The sequence below is a fragment of the Macrobrachium rosenbergii genome, chromosome 33 (assembly GCF_040412425.1).
Source record: "Macrobrachium rosenbergii isolate ZJJX-2024 chromosome 33, ASM4041242v1, whole genome shotgun sequence".
NCBI lineage: Eukaryota > Metazoa > Arthropoda > Malacostraca > Decapoda > Palaemonidae > Macrobrachium > Macrobrachium rosenbergii.
Window position 1 is genome coordinate 10,168,272 of NC_089773.1, and position 25,944 is coordinate 10,194,215.

A 25,944-nucleotide genomic window follows, 5' to 3' on the forward strand; every position below is an offset into this window, starting at 1 on the left:
AAAAGAGGATAAACACACACACCTCTTGAAAGAGGATTCACACACACACCTCTTGAAAGAGGATAAATACCCCTTTGTCAAGGTATGCATCAGCTCACAGGAATAGTTTTGCTTGTGTGAAAGATACACATCATTCAAGCCACGCGAAGAACCCAGATGCAGATTTTACTTTTGGACAATTTTTACCATCCAAGGACCTTCTACAGTCTACACAATGCGTCAGTCACATGTTTTTGTTATTGGTAGCTCACTGACCTTGCGCAAAGAAAAAACAAAAGCAAAACAAAAACCTTGTCTAACCTTCGGACCAGGCAAAGACCCACACGCATCTAACCGTTAACAGCAATTAGGAGTTGGCTCTCGTTATTTTATATAATAGTTCATAGTTTTGATATTCTCCTGTTTCCTGAGGATCGTCTGTTATTACTGTTAGAAATTACTGCTCACTTTCCACTTAGCTGGTAATTTTGCACAGGACTGAAATAAGCTCTTATTGCGTAAATTCAGTTTTTTGGGGGGATTCAACAAAGGATATATTAGTCATAACCCGTTTCCTTCAAATTATGTCAAGGTTGTTTGGGCAAGTTTCGGACTTCACGCTATGCAAAATAGCCCCACTGTGTAAACTGTAAAAACAACCTTAAGTATTTCAATTTACAATTATTTTTTTATGTGAATATTTTATATTGTTGGTGACTCATGAAATACTAATGTTCATCATCTTGTTGGTGACTCATTAAATATTAAATGTCTAAGGTTTATCTTAAACGCAACTATCTTATTAAATAAAAACACAAAGATCATCTACAGTTGTCGAGTTCACTGTTAATGTCAGCAGCTCTGTTACCAGGCTAGATTACCGACACTTGTAAAAAAAAAAAAAATAAAACTTGCTTACATTTCAAAATATATTCTTCAGTAACGTGATTTTTTTGTGGGGCAACAAAACAGAAAACTTGAACATTGTTTTAAGAATAAATTGTGTGATAATTATTTTACAAAAAATAATTTTCGATTCCAATAGACGAAATATTTCCATGTATTTTTTCATAAAAAAATTCTTCTAACACAAATTCCGTCAAATTCCGTATCCTCAAAATTGTAATAAAATCGTTATTTACGAAATTTCTTAAAAATATGCTTGTCTCTCGAATTATAATAATATATATTACCAATAAATAGCACCTGGAAATGTCCTGAAATTATGAAATAAGTAAAATATATGCTTGTATTGTGAATTATAATATCTTTCTTATGCAAGAAGAAATGCTGAACAAAATCCCTTATAGCTGAAGTATTAACATGACTTGCTTTATGTACGTAGCCCTAACCTAGATGATAGGCTTCTAACCTTTACCTCAGCAGAAGGTAGGATCAAATAACTATCATTATCGAAGAATAAAAAGGTGTGAATCTTTTGGCGATGAAGATGGAAGGTCTCCCAGATCTTGAACTATCTACAGCAAACGAAAGAATCAACTTTGAATTTTAAACACTAATTGTAATCCGTGAAGAGAGATACGTTGTGGCTTGGTTGCTTTTAATATTGTGAAGCTTTTATCTTCAGGAAGTCAGAAGTAAGAAGGTTAACTTTAAAGTTATTTTGCTTAGCCTCCTAACCTCTAATTTACTACCCGGTATTATCACTCGGATACAGGAGCTCAAACGAATATTCCTCTTTACTGTCCATTAAATACAACGTTCCCTGTTCACGGGGATTTCCCGGGTAAAAGAAATTCCCTCGCGTTCTCGGGACCACTCGAGACTTGCTCTTCAGGGCACAATAGTCACCCTGGAAATGCAAAAAAGTGGTTGGTTAGTAACCAGGCGGGTCTTGATTGTCGATTGTACGCGCCATCGGCATATCATATGCGTCGTTCTCGCCTTCCTGGGGCGGTTCTCAAAGTTGTGTAGTCGATCGCTGGCACGCCCAGACTGGTTTCTTTCTGAAGATCGTGGTCCTTTGAAGGCATCTGAGGGATTAAGTTGGCGTTACTGTTAATGCCCACGTCAGCAATATCGAAATTGATCACTTAGTTCTTGTCTCGACAGAAAGCGTCCGGATGTTAACTCAAGAAGGCGTCTCCACAAAAGCAATTTTACGATGCCTGAGCAGTGTACTACACAAGATTACGTCTAACACAAGTACAAAGGAATGAGATTGGTACCAATGTACTTGTTACTAAACATGAGATTCTGATAGTTATCAAGAGCATTTAGCTGTTACCTGAACGATAGTCTTTGCAACAGCATTAAGTAGACATCAGACGTTTTAACCATACCTAAGCTATCGTTAAAACCCGGGCTCCAACGAAAATTCTAACCAAGTGGGTATAGATACTGTAAATTAACTGCAGACATCTTGCCCCGTGGTCAATGCTACGTCCAAGCTGATGCTGAGGATGTTCTCATCACGAAAATATCAAGATTAAACTAAAAGATGGTAATATAGAAGTATAGACTAAAAAGCATGAAACTGGTATACAAGCCGATTCCATCAGAGGTGTATCTAGTTGGCAACCGGAAAGGCATCATTTGAAAACAAAAGGAAATTCACTTAATGCTGCGAGAAGCATTAAGTTGGTATCCATGCCCCTGGCACTAAATAAAAGCACGGAGATGCTTCTTAATGCCTGCATCACAGTCATCAGTGCTTTTAATGCCTGCAACACATCCAGTGACGCTAAGTTGGAATCCTTGCCCCGAAAGTTGTTACGTATCAAATGATGAGAGAGTGATCGTAATGAACAGCCAGTGGGTCTGCCCCATTATTTTCACTACGTACACTGTACTACACCCAACTGATTCCATCTCTCGTGGGAAAAAGGCGACTGGCTCTGTTCTATCTCTTTTAGCTTGTCCGTTGATGTATGGACTTGGCAAGTTTCCCGTTAAAGAGGAAAGTTAAGAGAAATTTTACTAAACAGAATAGAATATAGGATTTAGGCCCACAGCCAAGCGTTGGGACCTATGAGGTCATTCAGCGCTGTTAGAAAATAATCCAAGAAAATTGTAATACATACAAGAAACTTGTATTTATGAATGTATCCAGCTCAGGACAGGAAGGCCAACACCATTTGGAGTTTGTAATATTAATCTAACGTCTGGTGTAGGCCTTGGAGACTCACTCCCGGCCCAGACATTGATGATAGCGATTTTTTTTTCCTTTTAAGATACTTGAAATGTAGTTCTGGTCCCTTAAATAATGATACTGAGGCTTCTTAAATTACCGAGAGAAACGTTAAATTATTGACAGAAACTTATACATTTTCACGTATCTTCCGGCATGATAACTATGCTTTTAGTATGGTACACTACTATTCTCAACTAAAAAGTATTTTACATCCTAATATCAGTATTCATTGTTACTAATGACAATTTTTCGTCACCCTAATTACTTATTGTTAGGAAATCCAAGTCATTATATCCAGTTCCCTTGCTAATGACTACTGATTATTTGAAACCACCGAAAATATAAATGATCAATTCGCAGTTTACCATTGCAGTTATCTGAATAACGGCGTGATAATGTGTAGATAATCTATTGCAACAAAAACGGAATAAATAGCAATTATTATTATTCAGCATGAACAAACATTCATTTGGAGCAGCCAAATAGGTCTTTAATTAGCAAAGCAAGCTTCCACGGAACAGAATGCTAAGTGATAAAATGATTAGAGAACGTGAAATTACAAATGGATATCAAGAGACAATAGGCAATAACTAGTCTAACAAACTGGTACAATGGTCATTGTACTTTATGTATTACAGTGTTCTACTCTTCACGGAGGAATGAAATAGAATACAGAATGTTGGCCAAGGGCCAAGCGCTGGGACCTATGAGGTCATTCAGCGATGAACTTTACTTAGGGAGATTGCAGGTGGATTGCCTAACTTTACTTACAGTCCTGAGAAGTATCGTGACGAACAAATAACTTCCTGATCATTTTTATTTTTATCTTTAGAAGTAGAGCGAGCGGAAACCACAAGCGTCCGCCAGGGTAATAAACAGTGACTAAAATACTTTGAGTGCTAAATTATTTGCCCCGTAGAGGGGATAGTGCCGTCAGTGCACCTCACGCGGTGCACTGTAGGCATTACTTCAGGTTCTTTGCGGCGTGCCTTCCTTAGCCCCATAGCTGCAACCCCTTTCATTCCTTTTACTGTACCTCCTTTCATATTCTCTTTCTTCCACCTTACTTTCCAGCCTCTCTTAACAACTGTTTCAGAGTGCAGCTGCGAGGTTTACCTCCTGTTACACCTTCGTAACCATTTGCTCTCAATTTTCTTTTCAGCCCTGAATGACCTCATAGGTCTCAGTGCTTGGCCTCTGGCCTAAATTCTATATTCAATTCAGTTTACTAAATTACTTGATTAGTAGAGTTACCCAAATACTGAAAAAATTAGGTCTCTGAAAAACATGAAACAGTAATTTTACTTGAATAAATTTCAGTGTCGTCAACCCAAAGCACCTACTCACAGCTCTGCGGAAAATGGCTGATCTTAAAAAATAAATTAATTCGCTAATTATGTTTTTGCGCAGTCTTGTTCACAGTGACTCACCAACACACGAATAAAACACAAAACAACCTTGACGAGAGCAATTAGTCATAATTCAAAACCAATTTATATTCAGTTTCACGTCAATTAAGGCGCAGGTCGAAGGTCTGATAAGCCAAGAGGGTGCCTGATGAAAAAGTTGTCCCACGGACTTCGTTAAAAATACCGTGTCATTGATAATGATTGAAAAATGAGACTAAAAGACAAAATTTGTACGTTCCGGTGATACCTTAAGCATACAAAACATAAAATTGTTCATTGCTCATTACTGCCAAGAAGCGAACGTTACTTATTACTGAATAAAATAAGGTCATAGACATCAATATTGGCAAAACCCAAGCACTGATGCACCCTTTAACTTGCTGAAAATACTAGAGACAAAACAACAAACAATAATTATACTGAAAAAGACAAAGAAATATGGAAATTCAAAAATCATTTTAAAACACTCAAAGAATGGATATTTGTGCCAACTTTAAAAATAAACAATATATTATGTGTGTGTGTGTGTGTAGGGAAATTCATGAGTCACACTAATCAAGAAGCCTAGAAGCAAATTGTCACTTGAAGCGTCTCAAACCAGTTCAAAGACATGGAGGCATTTTGCAACTACTCTCACTGAGCTCTTTGGAAAGTGAAAACAACTGGAATTCAAAATAAATATGTAATCAACCGGTTTATTTAGACTCGCAGATGAGCCGATGCATTATAATGAGTCCACTGCACTATAATGAAGCCAATCATCATATGAATAACTGTCCACGGTAAATAATTGTAGAATGCTCTCCAAACATGAAACCAATTTCACGATGCTTAGGGTGTTGTTCCACATTTTATATATGATTGCAGTTTTATTTTCGTGGTTTTTACATAAGTAAAACATTATTTGAATTAATTTTGTGAAGTAGTTCAGTTGAACATCTCTTAACGTAGAAGGTAAACATCTGCAGTGTTTCTAAGTATTCGAAAATGATCTTAAGGGGTCATCTATAATGCGTTTTGCCACTAATAATGTCTATAACCTCACTTTATTCAGTGATAACGTTATTTAAAGGTTTTTAATGCATACCAAAAGCTTTCGGATACCACAAACCTCCGCCAAGACTTTGCAATTCAGGCAGGATTGGTCCCTTCCCCAAAAGTCTCTTCATCCAAAATATAGCCCCATTCGTGAGGGACATTAAAATAAAAAATAAAAATAAAAAATAAAAAATTAAAATTAAAAAATAAAATATTTAAAATTTAAAATGTAAAAATAAATAAATATTTATTAATAATAAATAAATAATAAATAAAAAAAATTATATATTATTATTATTATTATTATTATTATTATTATTATTACCCAAAGCACCAGGATGATTCCAAGCCCAAAAGCGCCAATAAGGAACGCTGTCTAAACGGAAAAGATCCAGAAAAATTAAAAGAGAAATATAGACATTCAAGACAAAAGTCAAAATTAACAACAGCGAGAGACATGGCCTACAGTGTAATTATAACCTCGGATAATTATCATCAAACGAGTTTTAGTTGCTTGAAAATCTAGTAAGAGTGGCAAATAATAAAAGGAAAACAAAAGTTAAGCGAATTTTGAAAGTTTCCAATGATTTTGCATATTAAGTCTCGCCAAGAAAAACAGAACATGCAGTTGTCAAAAGACTTATCAAGTTCTAAATTTGGGCCTCGTGCGTCAACTCTATCTAGACTTGAAGTTACATTATCCCGGTTCAAGACTGACTTGGCGTCACGGATGATAAAAGCTAAATTGATTATTGTTCATTGTCACTGTTGGTGTTGTCACGGCTCTTGTTTTTATATAGTCACAATTTCAAAAAAGGAATTCCGTTACGCTCTCCTGAATACAAGAGACTGACTGTTGCAATTTGCAAAGACTACACCCTTGATTGCTAGTTTATGTAATCTAGCGTTACAATGACAGTGATCATTGTCGCCATATATTAAATTTATGGATATAGAATTGAATGTAGAATTTAAGCCTGAAGCCAAACGCTGGAACCTATGAGGTCATTCAGTTGCACTATGAAACAATAAGCAGGAGAGGGTGGAAAGTAAGACGGAAGAAAGAGAATATGAATGGAGGTAGAGTAAAAGGAATGAAAGGGGTTACAGCTAGGGGAATTAGGAAGGGACGCTGCAAAGAACCTTAAGTAATGCCTACAGTGCACCGCACTGAGGTGCACTGACGGCACTACCAGCTTACTATAGATATAAATTCAATAACTTATACTAAGTGAGCTTCATTTGCATGTAGTTACCACCTGCAACTGACTGCGTTTCCATACGAAGCTACTATTGCAGCCATTAGATTTAGTCCAAAAGGCGTTAAAATATAACTTCTTAACCTGCCGTGGCTCTCACGAGCATTCTGACCTTGTAGAAAGTAACTTTTTCGGGAGTTTTGCCAAGTTATTCAAATGAAGTTCACCATATATAGGAAATTCCTTCGACGCGGGCACAGGAAATACACTGCTTCATGACTGTCTGGAGAGAGAGAGAGAGAGAGAGAGAGAGAGAGAGAGAGAGAGAGAATTACAACATCCCTCTTGAAGCAAGTCCGAAGATTATCTGAAGGATAAATATGAAAATTGTACGTTACCCGATGATATATATAAGTGGAGTAAAAATTATGAAAAACACAACTCTTCAAATGAATACTTAAGCGAAACGAAGTTTCCTTATCTCGTGAATAATTAGCGAATGGCGAAATAGCTCATAATCAAAGCATTGAGAAAATCATTATAATATAACACTGACAGTGAAAGGATGAAGAATCATTATAGACCAGACGGAAATACCACCGAGGCTACATTGAACACCACCATAGACACACACGGGATATTTAGATTTGATAAAAACTCGAACTCCCAGGGTAATAGAATAACAATTAGGTGAATGGTATATTATTCTTCAGATATGCCTAACACATTCCCGGATTCATTAACTATTTGGTCACATTAGAATATGGAATCTGCAAGTGAATCTGGAAATCATTTTAATCTTTTGGTTAACAATTTTAAAATGGTATCTTTTCCACTTCATTCCACAGGGGATTCAGATAGGCCTAAAACAAACTTGACTTGAAAATTCTCGAGATTGCCTACAATGCCTTGTAAAATCAAAGTACAGAAACCCTTGTATACATATCTCATAATATTAATACACCACTTCGTCACATTTAACCAGGAGATCGAGTACATGCCAAATCACATTAGCTACAATTAATGTCTATAGTCACAGTGTTTCAAAAAGTTGTCAAGAAAGATATGAAGACGTTCTCTTCTGTCAATTTCAGTTCTATCTGCACTAGAGGCTTTCATAGATATCAAACTGACATACATCGAAAACTTAAGAACGGAAAAATCTTTATAGATTCTAAGAAACGTCTGTAGCCATATAATACAATCAAAGTTTGTTAGTACTAACCAATTCACGGTTGGTCGTTTCCTGAATTGGAAAGAATCTTTTCCAGAAGGATTGTCTTCTCGTCTTCTGTTTTAGAATTCACTTTTCAAGGTGTAAGCGGCTGGGTGTTCCCTACAGAGGAGAGAATCATTTTCAAGTGGATTTCCTCCACTTTCCAAGGTGGAAATGGATGCTGCTTTTAACCGAAATATTTCCAGTGACACCATAACAGAAACACCACCCGATAACCACACTCAACTGTAAGGGATCATACTTTCACCAGCACGAACGAGACAGACGTGATCTCATTAGTCTTCTTGAGTGGAAAAACAAAACAAAACTGAAACTAGACCTTGGTCATCATAGTACCTGTTCAGCTGTTAATAAGGTATTCAGGTAATTTGGTTTTTACTGTGCTTTTCACTTTCATTCTTTGCGTGTTTCATATACATTGGCTAATCACCATTGCGATATTATTATTATTATTATTATTATTATTATTATTGTTATTCAGAAGATGAATTATTATTATTATTCAGAAGATGAACAGGATTCATTTTCTTGTTTCTTGTTGCTGAAAAATGAATAATTGCCGCATGTATTTAATTAAGGAAAAGGATCAATTATATTTAGAAAATTAAGTTAATAAGAGCTCGAATTGTGGAAAAAATGCGAAAAAGGTGAAAAAATGGTTAGAACAGTTATGTCCTTCCATTCTTTTTTGTGTTTGGCTTGAAAAATGATTTAAAAACTGTTGACACACATTGTATTTCATGCATAGATTCGTCGTTGAGATAATTTCCACACAGCCAAAATTTTATGACCTTGAACTCCCCATTTTTATTTATCCTTTAGGTAATTTATCACCTTGGAGGGTGCCTTCACAAAAATTATTGTCAGTATGTTAATGCTACATTGTCATTAAATTCACTGAGGAGTTATTTTGGGATGCAGATGGGATTTTCATTCAGTAAGAAATCCTGGCTGTGATAGTGAGAATGTTCTGTAAAGTATCTATTTCAAGGGGCTATTCACTATCTATGATCTATTCTTGTGTGTGTGTGTGTGTGTGTGTGTGTGTGTGTGTGTTTGTGTCTGTGTGTGTGTGTGTTTGTGTGTGTTTGTGTCTGTGTGTGTGTGTTTATGTTCTCCGTTACCATAAATAGTCAAGCGATTGCCTAACATTTCCCTAGGTCGACAATCAGTCAGTCTGAATCAGAGCTTTACTGCAATGTAAATTGCAGTGCAATGCCACATTGATTTCCATAACTGTCAACGTAATATCTGCAATTTCAAGGAAAGATAAAGCACTTTATCTTCGCAACATCCTCAAGAAACGACATAAATATTTTAATAACAGAGGCAGCATTATATGCTATCTAGACATTCTGTAAACACAAGCTGCTCTGTTGGCAATGTTAAATTCTGACTTACAAGGGCGAATCTAGGCCGATAGGTTTTTTAAAGTCTACCGCAATCTTTTTTGTCTTTTTCATTTAGTCAGCATTGCTTCCCTACTGTCACCGACCCAAAATAATTCTCTTCAAAGGCGACAGGATTTGTTATTGCATGACTTTTTTTTTCCCAGTAGTTTACTGTTCAGGGTTTTACGGTTGATTGATGGTCATTTTAAATTAAGCCAGCCTTGCCGTCCGTCCAGAACGGGTCCTTTAAAATGGAGTTATGTGATAAATATCATGTTTTGGAGTCGATTTCAATATTTTGTCTAGTTTCTGGGCGATACATTCACTTAGCCATAAAAGTAATCGAATACAATTTTCCTCCATTTCTTCAAGCAAGCAAGCCCCGTACAAGAGGGTCAAGTGCCGTCAGTGAACCTCAAGATTCTTTGCGGCGTTCCTTTGACCCATAGCTGCAACCCCTTTCGTTCATTTTACTGTTCCTCCTTTCATATTCCCTTTCTTCCATCTTACTTTCCAGCCTCTCCTAACAATTCATTCCAGTTACACTTTTCAAGCATTTTACTGTCAATTTCCGTTTCAGTGCTGAATGACCTCATAGGCCTAAATTCTATATTCAATTAATTTCGATTCAGGTAAGTAAGGAAGACAATTTGAAAATACGTGACTGACAGTCCATTTGAATTTGGACACTTGGTCCGAGCATCCGTGTGTAATCTGGACGACCGTTACACGGCGGTTCCCGCTCTATGACGTCACGCGGTTGTTGAAGGCCTCTGGGGCAGCTTTTGACACGGTCTAGAGGCTAGAGGTCTCTCTCTCTCTCTTTTGAGTCAGACTGGGGCGAACGAGATACTGGATTTATGTTGCGTTTAACGAGTACCCTTCTCAGATCTGCCTTTGATACAGACTAAAAAGAAAGAAAGAAAGAGAGAGATGAGGCGCCCATATTACAGACCGGAAGCGTTCGCAATCAACTCACAACAGGCAAAAATTCTTGTACGAATGACACACCTTGCTTTTGACAGGAACTGACATTTAGTGCAGGTTATCTGGCGTTACATAGTTGACAACGTGTTGCTACCTGCTTTTTTAAAGTCATAAACAGGACATTTATTTCAAAACATGAAAGTAACACGAGTCTGTTATATCTGCAAATTTGAAATTATGTACATTGGGTCTTTCCAAGATGGTGACACACAAGGGTTTTCGGGGGTTCATTTCTAGGACAATGTTTCTTGGGGGTCATTATCTTTATGATATTTACAGTCTTTTGTTTGTGTTTTTACGGTCATGCATAACGGGCTTGTACTAAACACGCTGCAAGGGTGGATACATACCGGGTTTTATAAAACCTGTGGGGGTCACTATCTAGGAAAGATCCTGTAAATTTTCTGAATCACTTTTCATTTAAGTGGCATTGTATAAAAAAAATACGCTCGAATGTTGCCAGAATTCTAGCTCGAATGCATTTCCGATAATCTTATGTGAACACCGACTTCTATAGCTATTAGAAGCTGTCATTATTTAGTTATTTGAGGCTGTCATTATTCCTCATTTCAAATCTGGAACATACAAAAATGTATATATATATATTTTCCTCCAGGCGATAAGTCACTGATTTCTAAATGGGTTAAATCTCATACCCCTCTTTCTCCATTTCTTTCTATCTTGTCTTTCATGAAAGCCCGGGTTATATTGCAAAATTAACCAAAATGCTAAATATGGAAAAATAACATAAAAAGGTAATAACTGGGTTCACCTACTCCGAGGTGCTAGTACTATACATGGCGGAAGCTCCTTGGGAGACCGTGGTTAGTACTAGCCCCTCGGGGATCTAAGTATTATATACACCCATTTCTATGTTGTGTGGTCGATAAATTATATTAATAAACGATATCTTCGTCAGGCCGTCTACTTTACATTTATCTTACGGTGTTTAGTACTAGCACCTCGGAGTAGCACCAGTGATTGTTATCAGCCGATCCGTTACAGAATGACTGATAGGCTTATGTATATCTGGCGTCTCATAAAATATACCATCGACGTCGAGTACCACTCTAACTGGTAATTATAAAAGTGTGTTTTCACTTTTACATTCTCGTGGGGCATTTTGACAGCGGTAATTACACGACAGGAAACGTAGGATCCCCAAAACTCAGGGTCTAGCCAAGTAAGGAGTAGAACAACTGTCTCAATCGGGCTGCCCAACAGCAGGAGCCCGTGCCAGCACAAGGCTGGCCTAATCTCAAAAATCTTTATCCTCCCCCGAAAACTGCTTTGGATATTGGAGGATGGGGGGCGGGGGTATTAAGGCAAACTGCTAAACGTTACAAGGATGTTAAAATGGCTATTCTTGGGCAGATTAAGCTAAGGCCCCAGACAGGAAGGATGCCATGATCTAGGCTAAATTAGATTAGGCTGAACCCCCAACCAGGTAGGATGCCATGACCTAAGCAAGGTTAGATTAGGTTAGTATGCATCCCTGTGTGTAATTAGAAAAGGGACGGTCCATAGACCTATGTCCCCTCGGTCAGGTAGGAGGTAGCATATTATTGCATACGTTAGGCCTACGATGTATTCCAGAAGCACTGGGCCATACTCAAAGGGGGAGAGTATTCCATGATAAGCTTATTTTGGCAGTGGGCATCAAAATGGCCACTCTAAGATGGATGATGTAAAAATAATCCAAAGCAATTATAAACGTAGAATGTAACTGTTTTTGTTATTTTGCCGTCATAAACTGGGCATCTGTGGTTCAAGAAGCTTAGAAATTAAGCTACCACAGACCAAATCTTCCTGATCTGTAATAGGGAGAACTCTAAAGGCAAAATATATGTAAAAACACAAATAGAAATGCAGATCTAGCTCTTACAGAATAGAAGCTGAATAAGTAATAAAAAATGGACGAAGAATTGTTCGAATGATGAATGAGCACACGGAGGTACAGCATTACAAGTCAGAAAAACAAAGGGTCAGGCAAAGGTAGACTGCAGCTATTACTCAGACGCAGATTAACATGCAAGTGTCACTAACTACTTTTAATAGAAGAAACTTCTTCTTTACGTCTTCCGTTGTCTTTCGAGACGCTGTCCTTGAGGATATTGGACCAGTTCATTACGAGGCTGGTCCTGTTTCCTTTGTGACGAGTAATAACTCTCAATCTCTGGTCCCCGGATGGGGGATTTACCCAGGTTCCAATTTCGTTTTGGGGCTACAAGCGGGTCGAGTGTTTTAAATATAGGTGTGTAGGCAAGTGACCCTGGGCTCCAAAATGGGGGTATGTAAGTTTAGGTCTGTTATACCGGCCGGTTTTGGGACAGGTCCGTTTGAAATTACCAAAGTTTAACAAGGTTCGTTGAAACAAGTCTAAATGGCCGCTGGCGTACTTGGTCTATTATTATTTTATTTTATCATTATATTAGGTGGCCCTCCTTACCTTTGGCAACTTCCTCTGTGGTGGAAATATTAAATCATTTATAAACAGATACTATAGAATGAATACCAATAAGGTAGCTTTGTATTCTGAATCTTTTATTATTATTATTATTATTATTATTATTATTATTATTATTATTATTATTATTATTATTTATTATTATTCAGAAGACGAACCCTATTCGTATGGAACAAGCCCACCACAGGGGCCATTGAATTTTGAAAATAAACAGAGGCCTACGGAGAGAGAGAGAGAGAGAGAGAGAGAGAGAGAGAGAGAGAGAGAGAGAGAGAGAGAGAGAGAGAGAGAGAGAGAGAGAGAAATGTGTGTACTTTTAATGGCTGACAAAAAGTATTCGGGTCTGGGAAGGAGAATCATGTATATATTATGAATGGTTTCATCCACATGACGAGAGAATTGCCTCGTCGAGGCCCTCCAACTACGACCCACATCTGTCGAATAACAACCAGGTAATAATTCGGCAAGTTAATAGACATATTAGACTTCAAGGAACTGCGCCCATATCATGAGTTGAACGTGGGACTACTTACTTTCCGAGAGAGAGAGAGAGAGAGAGAGAGAGAGAGAGAGAGAGAGAGAGAGAGAGAGAGAGAGAGAGCATACACTTATGCGACATACACTATGAAGAAACTCACCTTCATTTTTTTAATAGCAGAAGATACGACCCCATTGAAATACCTGAAGCGAACGTGTATTATTTTCGTGAATAATTCTGACTGTCGCCGTTCGAAAACATGACAAACTTTACAGTTATAATCCCTTGGTGACAAGCTAAGCTCGGATCGAAAGAAAAAAAAAATTTGGGAAGAAAATCTAATTGCTGTAAACTGGATAATATCAAACATCTTTTTTTTTTTTATCAAACTTTACTCTGCAGATTAGTGCATATCAACCGTTTATCTATAAATATTTTAAGCTACTTATTATTCATTTAGTCTCTCTTAGTCCTAGCTTTTTGTCTTATGCATCGGAGACACGTCCCAAGTGTCTGTCTGGCAAGGTAAAACAAAACAACTTTAACCTGAATGATTCGCAAAAATAAAAACTGTCCAATGAATATTTCGACGACAAGGAAATTCGCTAAAATAATTTTTTTCTAATAAAAAAAATCAGTTCGTCGAAAGGATGCTTTTTTTTCCATAGATAAAATTGCCGAGAGCACATCCTCTTGAAAATAAAAAATTATCAACTTTCAGATTGATACAAAATTCTGTCAGTATTACTCTCCTTCATCCTAATTCTCCACCTCACAGGCAAGATATAAAAACAAGCGACCACTTTTGATGAATAAGTTGCCATACATAACTAAAAAGCTATAACCAGCAAATAAGCAGTGACTCGCTTGAGACACCAAGTAGTGAGAGAGTTACCTAAAACAAAAGCTATCGGCTACAACCTCCGGTAAAGAAAGTTACCAGAAACTTGAATAAAACAAAGTTAAGATGGCATTGCTTGTTTCAGCTAAAAACTGCAATTAGTCTACTCATTCAGCTGATTTTGGTTAAGAACTTTTCCAGAAAGAGAAAACTTTGACGGGAGTACTGCTAAAATTACGTCCTGGGAACAGAAAAGCAATTGCTGAGTACAGAATTATCGCGCTGCCTGTTAGAAAGTGGTTAAGCTTTTGTGTGTGTGTGTGTGTGTGTGTGTGTGTGTGTGTGTGTGTGTGTGTGTGTGTACAAATATAAAATATTATATCTGGAAAGTCACACTATAAGACCAATTACTGGAAGGAGCTGGACCAGTCACTAGTGATATCATTAAAAATATTGGCATGCATGAGAATAGTCAGATTTTACAACAGAAAACATTAAATGAAAAAACATTTAGATAAATAAGTTGAGAACATTCACTACAGCTGTAATTAGGAAAAAAAGTGTTGTATGACTTGGTTGAACTTTATGTTCAGAACCACGGTATAACATATCTGAGAAACTGCTTAAGCTTCTTTAGACCCGACATGAATATTGTAATCAGACACGCAAGTGAAGCATATAGGCTATTTGAACCTAGAACAAACTGTAAGTCAGGCGAGAGAGAGAGCATTTGTACACTGCGCACCAAGACTATATATACAACAAAATACCGTCTGAAGTGAAGATCACACAAGAAGAAAGCAAATTTAAAAAAGAACTAAAGACTCTCCTCTTCTGCAGGAGCTACGATACTGACGAGAAAACACTGACTGAAAGATTATAAAAAAATATAAGAAGCGCCGCATTTTGAAAACGTACAGGGGCCCGCCAGAGAGGGAATTATCCCTGTGGAGGGCTGTACTTAGAACCAAACATAAACAAAGTGAAGCTAGATTTTTTTCTCAGCAGAACACAAGGAACTTTTGTTCTCCTTACGTTCCAAATTGTTGGTATAAAAAATTTAATCTCAACGGTACTATATGTTCAACAACAACAATTTGCTTTGTTAAAAAAAATGGAGAGAAAAATCTTTAAAAGCACGGACTAAAATAACCACCGTGCCAATAGGCCTTAGCAAAAATAATCCCAGGATCTCAAAAGCACTTCAGCATCAATAAAAAATGGAGGGGAAAAAATTATGACATCCCAAACCAGTAACCCGTTTTTCCCGCCATGAGAACACACCACCTATTTCGCTCCTAAGACCCTTCCCTCTCCCTTCCTGCCACTTACCCTGCCTCAAAGCAACTAAATAAAGGCACGAAAACAAAAAGAAACAGAAGAAAATCTCAGTCCCTGTCCCGGTATATAAGGAGAAGGAATTCAGGATCAAGCAGCAGTTAGCGGTTGACTTCGCTCCCTTCAACTTGAAATCCTTCTTCTCCTGGGCGGGTCTGCCTGAGTCTACATCATCGACATCATGAAGGCTGTGAGGATAAGATTCTCTCCCTCTCTCTCTCTCTCTCTCTCTCTCTCTCTCTCTCTCTCTCTCTCTCTCTCTCTCTCTCTCTCTCTCTCTCTCTCTCTCTCAAAATGTATGTGTACTGCAACAAAGTTCTCTGGCAATATTCACATTCACCAGTGGTGTCAAAGTATGCATGATGAAATTTATTTTCAAATGGGTCTTTATTTTAGAGGGATGGTTTAAATGGGTAGTAACCCTTTGATCTTCAAAGTATTTGGCGATGAGGTTGCTAGCCACATGCCCAATACCACTAGGCTGCAACCCAACACTGTCGACTACCCTTTAGTTTACCCTTTAGTTCAACAGAAAAGGTTTCAAGCGCAAATCAGGATTGTACTCTAAGAATCTAGCAACTATAAGATGAATGTGTTTATTTCTAAGTATCATAATTGTTTTTTTGTCCGTTTTTTTGGGTACGTTCTCTATCTTACAAGGATGTGGGATCGAGATCTGCAACCCAATTTCTAAAAAAATGTGTGGTTCAAGAATGTTTTAGCTACCATTCTCTGCAAGGCCATCAGAGGCACAATGAGATTCTACAGAGTTACCTAAATAATCCACTTCTCACTGGACAGAAGCTAGAACTTCTAGCTAATGTGGCATTTATCATAACAACTGGACTTTTAGGAGACTTCCAGTTATTTACATACACATATTTATATATATAACTATGTCTACTTAATCTTGCCTAATTTCCTGTCTGCAGGTAGTGTTGCTGACGCTCATTGGTCTAGCCAGCTGCCGCATTACTCTTCTGCAAGATGCTGATAGGGATATCAAGGTCAAATACTCGTAAGTTGAAAAGCAACATTTCTTTTTCAATTCAGGTCTTAAAAAAGGGTCACTTGTATGTTTAGTACTATACAATAGTCAGCGATGTCTCTGACGAAAGGGCACCTTGTGATATCCATCAGTTCTGCTCTATCTGACATTTTAGGCTGAGCCACCATCTATCTCCTCTTCAGGTTTGATGACGACCACGACAGGGAAGTCGAAGTCGATTTCGACGACAGACCCGCCACGATTTTGAGGCCCCTCGTAGCTCCAGTCGTCCAGAGCCGCCCAGAACCCGTCCACCAATTCGTCCAGGTCAGCGCTGCTCCCGCGCCACAGTTCAGAACAAGCGTCGTCCAAGTGGCGCCACCCAGACAGGCAGTTGTCCAGGTGAATACTGAATCAACACCCGTGCAGTTCGTGGCTTCTGTGCCCCAAGCTATCGCCCAGCCCGAATTCTCTGTGGTACCACAGACTCCAGTCTTCGTCCAAGAGCGAGTCGTCCCAGTGGTTTCACCTCCAAGGGCCAATGTTGTCACCCAGTACGTCAATGCCCAGCCTGTTCCAGTGGTCGCTGGTACTAGCTTTGTGACACCTGGGGTTTCTGCTCCATTGATTGCAGCCCCCGGTGTGCCCATTGTGACTCCGCCTAGGGCTACTTTTATCGAAGAAAGGACCCATGTCTTTAGGTCCAGGGATGACAGCAAGGAGGAATAGGATGACAAGAGGAAGCTTTAATATAATGACTTTGGTAGAGGGACGATGTCTCCCGACTCCTGGCAAAGGCCGACACGCCTACCAAGATTTCTTGTTAGGCCTAACTGCTCTACCTTAACATGTAACTTCTACAGTTTATGATTCTTACCTATTTTTATATATCTAACTATAGTTAAATATTCATTTTACTTTCAGAGTTACTTATCTTCCTTTATTTTCTTTTCTTTATCTGTCTCTGTGAAAGCTAATTTGAAATTTGTATCTTAGAGGAGCATAAATATATATATATATATATATATATATTCTTCCAAGACTTCGTGGTTTCAATGAGAAATTTTCCCAAATAACCTAATCACTTGTTAGCGAGATGAACCGGCAGATAAAACACTGGTTATAAATAAAGGTCCAATCTGTAAAATAAAGGTCATCTCTGTCAAATCTGTTGTGACTGTGACGGTTTTTGTCAAAAATCAAAGTGGTTTTCGTTCTTGTAAACGATGTTTACAATCAGACTTATTTACAAAAATAATATATAATATAGCCACTGTGGAATTGGAATTTCAATGTAAACTTGAGGCCAAAAGCGAAGCGCTGGGACCTATGAAGGTCATTCAACGCTGAGGAGAATGTTGTAACAGCTGTTAGGAAAGGATGGAAAGTAAGATAGGAGAAAGGTAATATGAATGGAGGTACAGTAAAAGGAATAAAAGTGGTTGCAGCTAAGGGACGCTGCAAAGAACCATAAGTAATGCCTACAGTGCACCACGTGAGGTGCACTGACGACAATACCCCCCCAACGGGATACAACCAAGTGAGAATGAATGATATACCAACGGCAATATCAAAAAAGTTACCCAGGGCAGATTTATCTTAGCACCTTCGGAAAATAAATAAAATCCATGATTTTGAGATTCCCAAAGGCTACGCCAAAACAGGATACTGCCAATGGTGAGCTTCTCAGGAAAACGAGAGAAGTGTAATCAGTATTGACAAAAACTTGCGTCCAAGTAAATTGGAAAAAGAAATCTTTAAGAAACATGAATGCCTCGAGCTGCGTTCAGTTTCAATTTCGAATGAAAATTGAAAATTCTACATTGAATTATGGCATATATATATATATATATATATATATATATATATATATATATATATATATATATATATATATATATATATATGTATGTATAACTGAATCACGAAAATATGGAACGTGATGAATATATAAAATAAAGATAAAATCCACGAAGGAAAACGGAAACACTGGAGTGCTGCGAGGCCTTTCGACACTACATACATCCTTTACTTAGCAGTCTGCTAAGTAAAGGACGTAGTGTCGAAAGGCCTCGCAGCACTCCAGTGTTTCCGTTTCCTTCGTGGATTTTATCATATATATATATATATAAATATATATACTATATATATATATATATATATATATATATATATATATATATATATATACATATACACGACTTTTTATACAAATATTAAGCCCCAGACATCACTTACCATTGAATTCACTAGACCCTGGGAATGACTTACACCCAAAAGAGTAAGTTATTATTAGTTAGGCTTAGATTCAGTGACAGATGGGTATACTTGAATATCAGATGCCCTCACCAGTATCCAAGGTATAGTGAATTCGATAGTGATATATTATGCCTAGAAATCAGGGTATCAAACCTAACCTAACCTTTACATAATATTATAGTACTGAACCTGAATTCGACATATGGAATGTAGTATTTAGGCCAAGCGCTGGGGCCTATGAGGTCATTCAGCGCTGAATAGGAAACAGAGTAGAAAGGTTTAGAAAGGTGTAACAGGAGGAAAACCTTTAACAGTTACATTATGAAACAATCGATAGTACGATGGAAGAAAGAGAACATGAATGGAGGTACAGTAAATGGAATCAAAGGGGTTGCAGCTAGGGGCCTATGGAATAGACGCTGCAAAGAACCTTTAGTAATGCCTACAGTGCACCACGTGAGGTGAAGTGACGGCACTAACCCCCTACGGAGACTGCCGAATGGCCGGAACCTTGTTCTAAGATCAGAAAAGACCTAAGGTCTACAACGACGCATTTTAGGTGTCTAACAACCCACAACAAGGGAACCTTTTTTTATGCAGGACATCGAATTCTCTCTCTCTCTCTCTCTCTCTCTCTCTCTCTCTCTCTCTCTCTCTCTCTCTCTCTCTCTCTCTCTCTCTCTCTCGAGCTTAGGCGAACACTGAATAACCTCATTTCTACAAAGAAAACGGCGTGAATTTTATTCCATTAACTGGGTTACTACCCCATTAATACTGAAGTCCTCATTGTTCAATCCCCCGGGGAAAACTTTCAATAAAATCGCATTTGCCTCACATACCCTGCCTATCCCATCTATTGACGGTCCTCCTCAAAGGTCACCCTCCAAGTACACGTTAATGCTTCGTCTGGTCGCTGAGAATATCAGGGAGAACGCGGTATTCGGCAGGCGAAGCAAGATGATCAGAAGAGCTGGCTTGTGAATGTGGGCCAAAGAGTGCAGCCCTTTCACTAGAAAGAAAGATCGGTGCTGCTTTGTCTTGTTATCTAAGCGTCACCTACTCCCAGCTGCTAGTTCTAAACGTGGCGGAAGCTCCATGGGACGCCGTGTTTAGTACTAACACATTGGAGTAGTACTAAACATGGCGGAAGCTCCATGGGACGCCGTCTTCAGTACTAGCCACCCGGGGGATCAAAGTATTATATACACCCATTTCTATATTGTGTGGTCGACAAATTATACTTATAAACGATATCTTCGTGCTGCCGTCTACTTTACATTTACCAAACGGTGTTTAGTACTAGCACCTAGGAGTAGCACCGAAAGATCTATATCCACTAGTACTAAAGGGAGGAAGAAAGTTTGGGAGACTTCACTGGCAAAGAAACAGATTTATTTCTTGCATTGGAGACGAGATCAACATGACAGATTTTCTTAGTACAATAAGTCTAACGTTCCTTCCTTGATGCATAGCAGTACAGTGAGTCCATGCAGATTTAAAAACAGCACAAATGGTAGTAGAATATAGGCTAAAATGTGAGTGGTTCATGTGTCCAATTTCTTGACCTGACGGCTGAAGAGCTTCAGATGCCATACAAAAGGTTAGCTGCCGAAGTGAGAGACTAATAGACACTAATGGCCAGGAGGAACAATGCTTCCATGAAAATTGAAAGATGGAGGCTTTCGTTAGCCTGCTGGGAACCCTTTAGAGGAGAAGTTAAAAGTTGAAATGGCACCTTCACTCGAGAAACTCCTGGAATAAAATCATTCTCTGGGAAAGATTAAGCCATACAGATGTACAGAAAGGGAATTTGTAAAAAGTGAAAAGCATATCCTACCTTGTCTAGGATGACTAAGGCAAATATAAAGCACTAACTTTTGATAAAAAGTGCCACTTAAAGGTACAATTACATTTACCACCTGACAGGTGCACACTAACAGATAAAACTATCATGACAGTTCCTGATTATAACCACAACTAGCCTCTTTCTTTAGGCCCAACCCTTCACAAAAGTACAAAAAACCTTTCACTCCAGTTTCAGAGCCTTAAAAACACAGAGTAATAACGATGTACATGTAATACCTTGGTCAGAAGATTGAAAGGAAGTGTAAGACACCGAATGAAGACACAAAGAAACGTTAAGTGCAGAAACACACTTATTACCTGACAACTACATACTTCAAAGTTCATGCTTTCAGCCCCTGACTCTCCCTACCTCGTACACAAACAAGGTCCTTAGACCTAAGTCTTTCATAAATTGGTGGCTTCTCTTCCTACAAGAAATTTTCACGCTAGCCACCCCCAGCCCCCCTCATTTTCAATTCCCGTGCTCCCTTACCATTAAAAATATTAATAAATGCACAATATGAACAACGCAAGAGCCCTTGTTACTTGGTTACTAGCTGTAGATATGAAGAAATTGTGTATGCATGAATTGATGCACACGCATACGCACACGTGCCTTCGATATTTTCCGAAATACGTGAAAAAAAATATCCTGAAAAAATCTGCGACTGGAACAAGCTTACCTTGATTTAATGATCGTCAGCGTACAAGGCCTGAAAAAAGCAAGATAAATTCCTACACTAATTTCATATATTATCAGGGGAAAAAAAATTCGCCAGTGAATCCTAACCTGGAACTCTTATAAGATCTCGTAAGCACCAAAGCAGCTACAAAAAAAAAACAAGGAAAAAATCCAAGATAATATAGAAACAGAATTACTAACTCGTTTCTAGTACTGATTCCTAAGGTCCTTCCCTCTCTGCCTACGCAAGCTAGTGGTCTCTCCCCCCCATTCCCTTAGCTACTTGCCCTGCTTCAAAGCAACTAAGTACAAGCACAAAAAAGGGAAACAAAAGAAAATCGCGGCCTTTGTCCAGGTATATATAAGGAGAAGGGATTCGGGACAAGCGGCAGTTAGCGGTCGAATTCGCTCCCTTCGACTTGAAATCATCCTTCTTCTTCTCCTCCCGGTCTTACTTCATCATCATCATCATCATGAAGGCTGTGAGAATAAGATTCTTTCTCTCTCTCTCTCTCTCTCTCTCTCTCTCTCTCTCTCTCTCTCTCTCTCTCTCTCTCTCTCTCTCTCAATTTATATACAGCTTACTCTCTCTAAATATATGTTTACATATATGACCTTAGCAACAATGTATACTGGCAAAACTACACATATAGTACAAAGATATACTTTACGCTCTTTATACGTACACACACACACACACATATATATATATATATATATATATATATATATATATATATATATATATATATATATATATATATATATATATATATATATATATAATCTATATAAATAATATATATATCTAGAACATAACAGAATGCAGAACAGAAATTAATTTGACTGACATCAGGATCGAACCCAGGTCTCAACTGAAAAGCAAAGGGCGCTGCCAACTGAGCCACCAGTTGGCAGAGCCCTTGCCTATCAATTGAAAGAACTTGGTTTGATCCCTTTGTGAGTCAGAAATTTGTATATCAATATATACTACTTATATATATATACACATATATACATATATGTATGACAGGTAACTGAAAGCACTGAACCTCAGTTCTTGATAAGGATTTGAACTCACATCTAGACTCTTCTGAGTTACAATCACACAGGATTGTTGACCACTTAAGGCCAATAGCAGATGGGGACATGAGTAGCACCGACTTACAAGCAGAAGAAAAGAAAGATTTTCTCCAAGCAAAGTCAGTATCAATACGAGCTTGTAACTCAAGAGAGCTTCCTGGATACGAGCTCTAACCTGCCTAGGAAGCTGAGGCTCAGTCCTCTCATTTCATTGCTTGTTATATTAGCCTGTGTATATACAGTATTATATAATGTATTTTACAATAGCATTTATACTGAATGGATATTTGGGGCAAACAGCTTGTAGGTACAAAGGCAGAACTAATATCCATGTGGGATACCACAGGCGTTTCCCTTTAGTGCAGTCTGTGTGCTTTGAACTTCGACCTACTGGATTCAAATCCTGCTCGGGAAATGAGGTTTAACTACTGTCATAACAACTCATATATATATGTGTGTGTATATAATTGTTTATCTTCCTAATTCGCATTGATTTTCTATCTACAGGTAGTGTTCCTGGCGCTTATTGGTCTAGCGAGCTGTCGCCTTACCTTTCTAAGAGATGTTGACAGGGATGTGAAGGTCAAATATTCGTAAGTGAGAGTCAAAACTCAATTCGCAAAGTGGATTGAATAGTTAAGGTTGCATTATACAATGGCCTGACCTAGTGGACTATCTTCCCTAAGAAGATGGTCTATATAAATAATTTAATTTTTTACATTTTCTTTCCTCTTCTAGGTAAATCCAGTAAGTAAAAACTTTGTAGATTCAAATGTTGTATCATTTGGGAAGCCATATTTGCATTTTTTTATTCAACAGATTTAAACATTTAACTGGAAGATTTACCAGTTTCTAAAATATTTAACATAAGGAATTTTAGTGGATTCACAAAACATCTTTTCCCAGGTTTGACGATGACTTCGACCGGGAAGTCGAAGTAGATTATGACGACAGGCCACAAACATTTCTGAGGGAATTTGCAGCTCCAGTGGTCCAGCAACCTAACCCCATCCAATTTGTCCAGGCTGGAGTCGCCCCTACAACACAGTTCAGGACAAACGTCGTGGGAGTGGAACTACCTAGACCTGTAGCACCACCTGCTCCAGTTTTCACACAGCAACAGGTTGTCCCTGCAGCTCCACAGTCACAAATCTTCGTCCTGGAACGGGCCATTCCTAAGGCCAATGTTGTCACCCAGTTTGCCAACGCTGGGCCTATTCCAGTGGTTGCTAGTACTAGCGTTGCGAGACACCAGGCTCCTGCTGCTCCTTTGGTTGTGGAACAAGCCAGGCCTACTCTTGTTACAGAGCGCAGGCATTTCTTCACCAAGTCTAAGGATGACAGCTTGGAGGAATAGATGCCAAAAGTCATGGAAGCGTTTTGATGACTTTGCATTATCTAAGAAACCTCCTACTATTGAGCTCACATCTCTACTCTGACTAATTCTTTGACTGAAATGTTCGCCATAATTGTCCCCATTTACACTTCATGATTCTAAGCAATTACAGTATTGCTGTTTTCCTGAATTTTGTGTTACTTTTTCCTTAGCTTTCTTCATTTTCACTTTGACCTTTCTTCACGCTCTCTCCTTTTAAACCGTCCTAAAATTTGTAAATTACAAGAGAATAAAGATCTATATATTCTTTAAAGTTTTACAATTTTTAATGTAAATCTTTCCTCAAGTATTATGAAACAAGAGTTGTCCTCCCTTTGCACAATCCATTCCCAGTGAAAAATTCACAATCCATCCCAGTGAAAAATTTTTATATGTTAAAGAGAATTGGATTAAAAATTACATTAGGTCTCTAGCATTAAATATTAGTTAGCTTACTTGACATTTTCGTAACTGAATTGTTCCAGTCACACCAGTACCACAAGCAAGATATCTGAATGTATTAGCAAAATAAGTTTAAAGGAACCTAGTTACTGTAGGTTAGAGAATTTTTATAAGTCCTATTGAACCTTTGAACCCATCCAATTTTGAAAATATTCAGAAAACAATGAACTTAAGTACAGATATAATAGTGCAAAGTAGCTTTCCTAGTTACCATTCGAACCTTTGCCTTCTTTTGAATTGAATAGACTTTACCTACTCAATCATTAAGAGAAATAAATTATTTCAACACAGTTGTGTCAATACCTGTCAAATTTAGCTTCTGTATTTAGAATGGAGCCAACTCATCTACAGCAACACTCAGTCATGTTTCTAACAAGAATTGGACCCCACTTGGAAACAATTCTCTTAGGCCTAGGTTTCAGGTTAGGTTAAGTTGAGGTCTGGCCATGACCTGCCAATGTCATTAGTTATGAAGCTAAGATTTTTTCAGTTTTGCAGGCTAGTTAGGCAAGATTTAACACAACAGTGGCATTCTAGGTCAGGTTAGGTTAATTTTCATGAGATTAATTAGTTTATTTTGGGTTAATTAGGATGCATCTCTGCGTTTCACTCCTATTTTTTGTGCCTTAGATCTGAGTTAGTTTAAGGACTGTTACTGCAAGCAAGACCTCCATTTTATTTTACACTCGGTTAAAATTTCAAAAGCAACATTTACTAATAGTTGCATAAAAAAATTAGTAAGATTTTTCTTTAAACCATTATTGTATTTTGGACTTGAAAAAATTATTTTCCTGTGTTTTAAAGTGAGCTGGGAACGTTCCTGACATTCAGTTCATTAGAAAATCAATATTTTTATAGATAGTGGACCCCACCCTTATATCCTACAATCTGGGGGACCTCAGTGGGAATGTGGGGTTTCTGGGTGGGGGGAAAACATTATGAGTGAAATACAAAGACGTAAATCCCATTGATGGTCCTAATTAAGATTAAGGTAAGTTTTTGGAATGGGTTCAACCTAATATCATGCACTGGGGTCAGAATCTGATACCCTAGGCTAGGCTAGGCTAGGTTAGGTTAGGTGTGGTTTGACAGGTCATTTATTTAAGAAACAAACGTCGAAAATGTTCTAAGAAACTTTAAAACATTTAATATTTTAAGAAATGTGATTAATGGTTTCGAAAACTTTACCCTCAAATGGGAATTAAATGTTTATAAACTCCGTGACACAAAGTTCCCAAAAAATTACACTATCATCAACCAAGATTAGATTGGATACCCAGCCAACCTAACACTGAAATGACCTATCATGAACATAAAATTACGAAAATTTATAGCAAAGTGATAAAATTAATACATCAACCTGATTAGATTGGATACAGGTCATTGCTGTTGAAATTGGGAGGGTACTGTAACCCCCAACGTACTCAATATGTGTTTGTATTTATATTTTACTAATACATACTAATAAAGCTTACCACAAAAGTTCATAAATCTACTTCTATCCTTTAATTGTCGCAGAGGCCGAATATTTCAGCTACCCTGGTAATTTGTAGTTTTGGGGCTTCAGTAAGGAGGTGGTTTGAAATCACAGCAATTTGCAGCAAAACACCCATCGATTAAAAAAAAAAAAAGTCAAAATTTCCACCTTCTATTATTGGTAGGAGTGACAATATAAAATCTGGAAACCTAAATATTTAGACCTAGTCTGCCTTTCTTCACAGAAATGTCATAG

At 37.9% G+C, this 25,944-nt stretch overlaps 2 protein-coding genes and 1 long non-coding RNA gene across 5 annotated transcripts in view; 2 read left to right on the forward strand and 1 right to left on the reverse strand.

Moving 5' to 3' along the window:
• Window positions 1-25,944, reverse strand: part of LOC136855910 (uncharacterized) — a 44,051-nt gene that overhangs the window by 12,271 nt on the left and 5,836 nt on the right. The window contains exon 1 of one of the 3 annotated variants that reach the window (XR_010858173.1): window positions 8,005-8,263. The exons of the other annotated variants lie outside the window; for them this stretch is intronic. This is a non-coding gene — a long non-coding RNA (uncharacterized lncRNA). Of the gene's footprint in view, window positions 1-8,004; window positions 8,264-25,944 lie in introns of those variants that run through there. 3 annotated transcript variants of the gene reach the window in all.
• Window positions 15,572-17,548, forward strand: LOC136855745 (calphotin-like). The gene is made up of 3 exons (XM_067133106.1): window positions 15,572-15,708; window positions 16,451-16,536; window positions 16,710-17,548. The coding sequence occupies exons 1-3, from the start codon at window positions 15,700-15,702 to the stop codon at window positions 17,233-17,235; spliced, it is 621 nt and encodes a 206-aa protein (XP_066989207.1). The 5' UTR covers window positions 15,572-15,699; the 3' UTR covers window positions 17,236-17,548.
• LOC136855746 (uncharacterized) lies at window positions 21,597-23,993 on the forward strand. The gene is made up of 3 exons (XM_067133107.1): window positions 21,597-21,774; window positions 22,883-22,968; window positions 23,282-23,993. The coding sequence occupies exons 1-3, from the start codon at window positions 21,766-21,768 to the stop codon at window positions 23,730-23,732; spliced, it is 546 nt and encodes a 181-aa protein (XP_066989208.1). The 5' UTR covers window positions 21,597-21,765; the 3' UTR covers window positions 23,733-23,993.

Bases quoted from the DNA above. Each gene is read 5' to 3' on its own strand.
- LOC136855745 (XM_067133106.1), top strand. The intron at 16,537-16,709 runs GTAAGTTGAAAA...TCTCCTCTTCAG, and splicing joins GATATCAAGGTCAAATACTC to GTTTGATGACGACCACGACA.
- LOC136855746 (XM_067133107.1), top strand. The intron at 22,969-23,281 runs GTAAGTGAGAGT...ATCTTTTCCCAG, and splicing joins GATGTGAAGGTCAAATATTC to GTTTGACGATGACTTCGACC.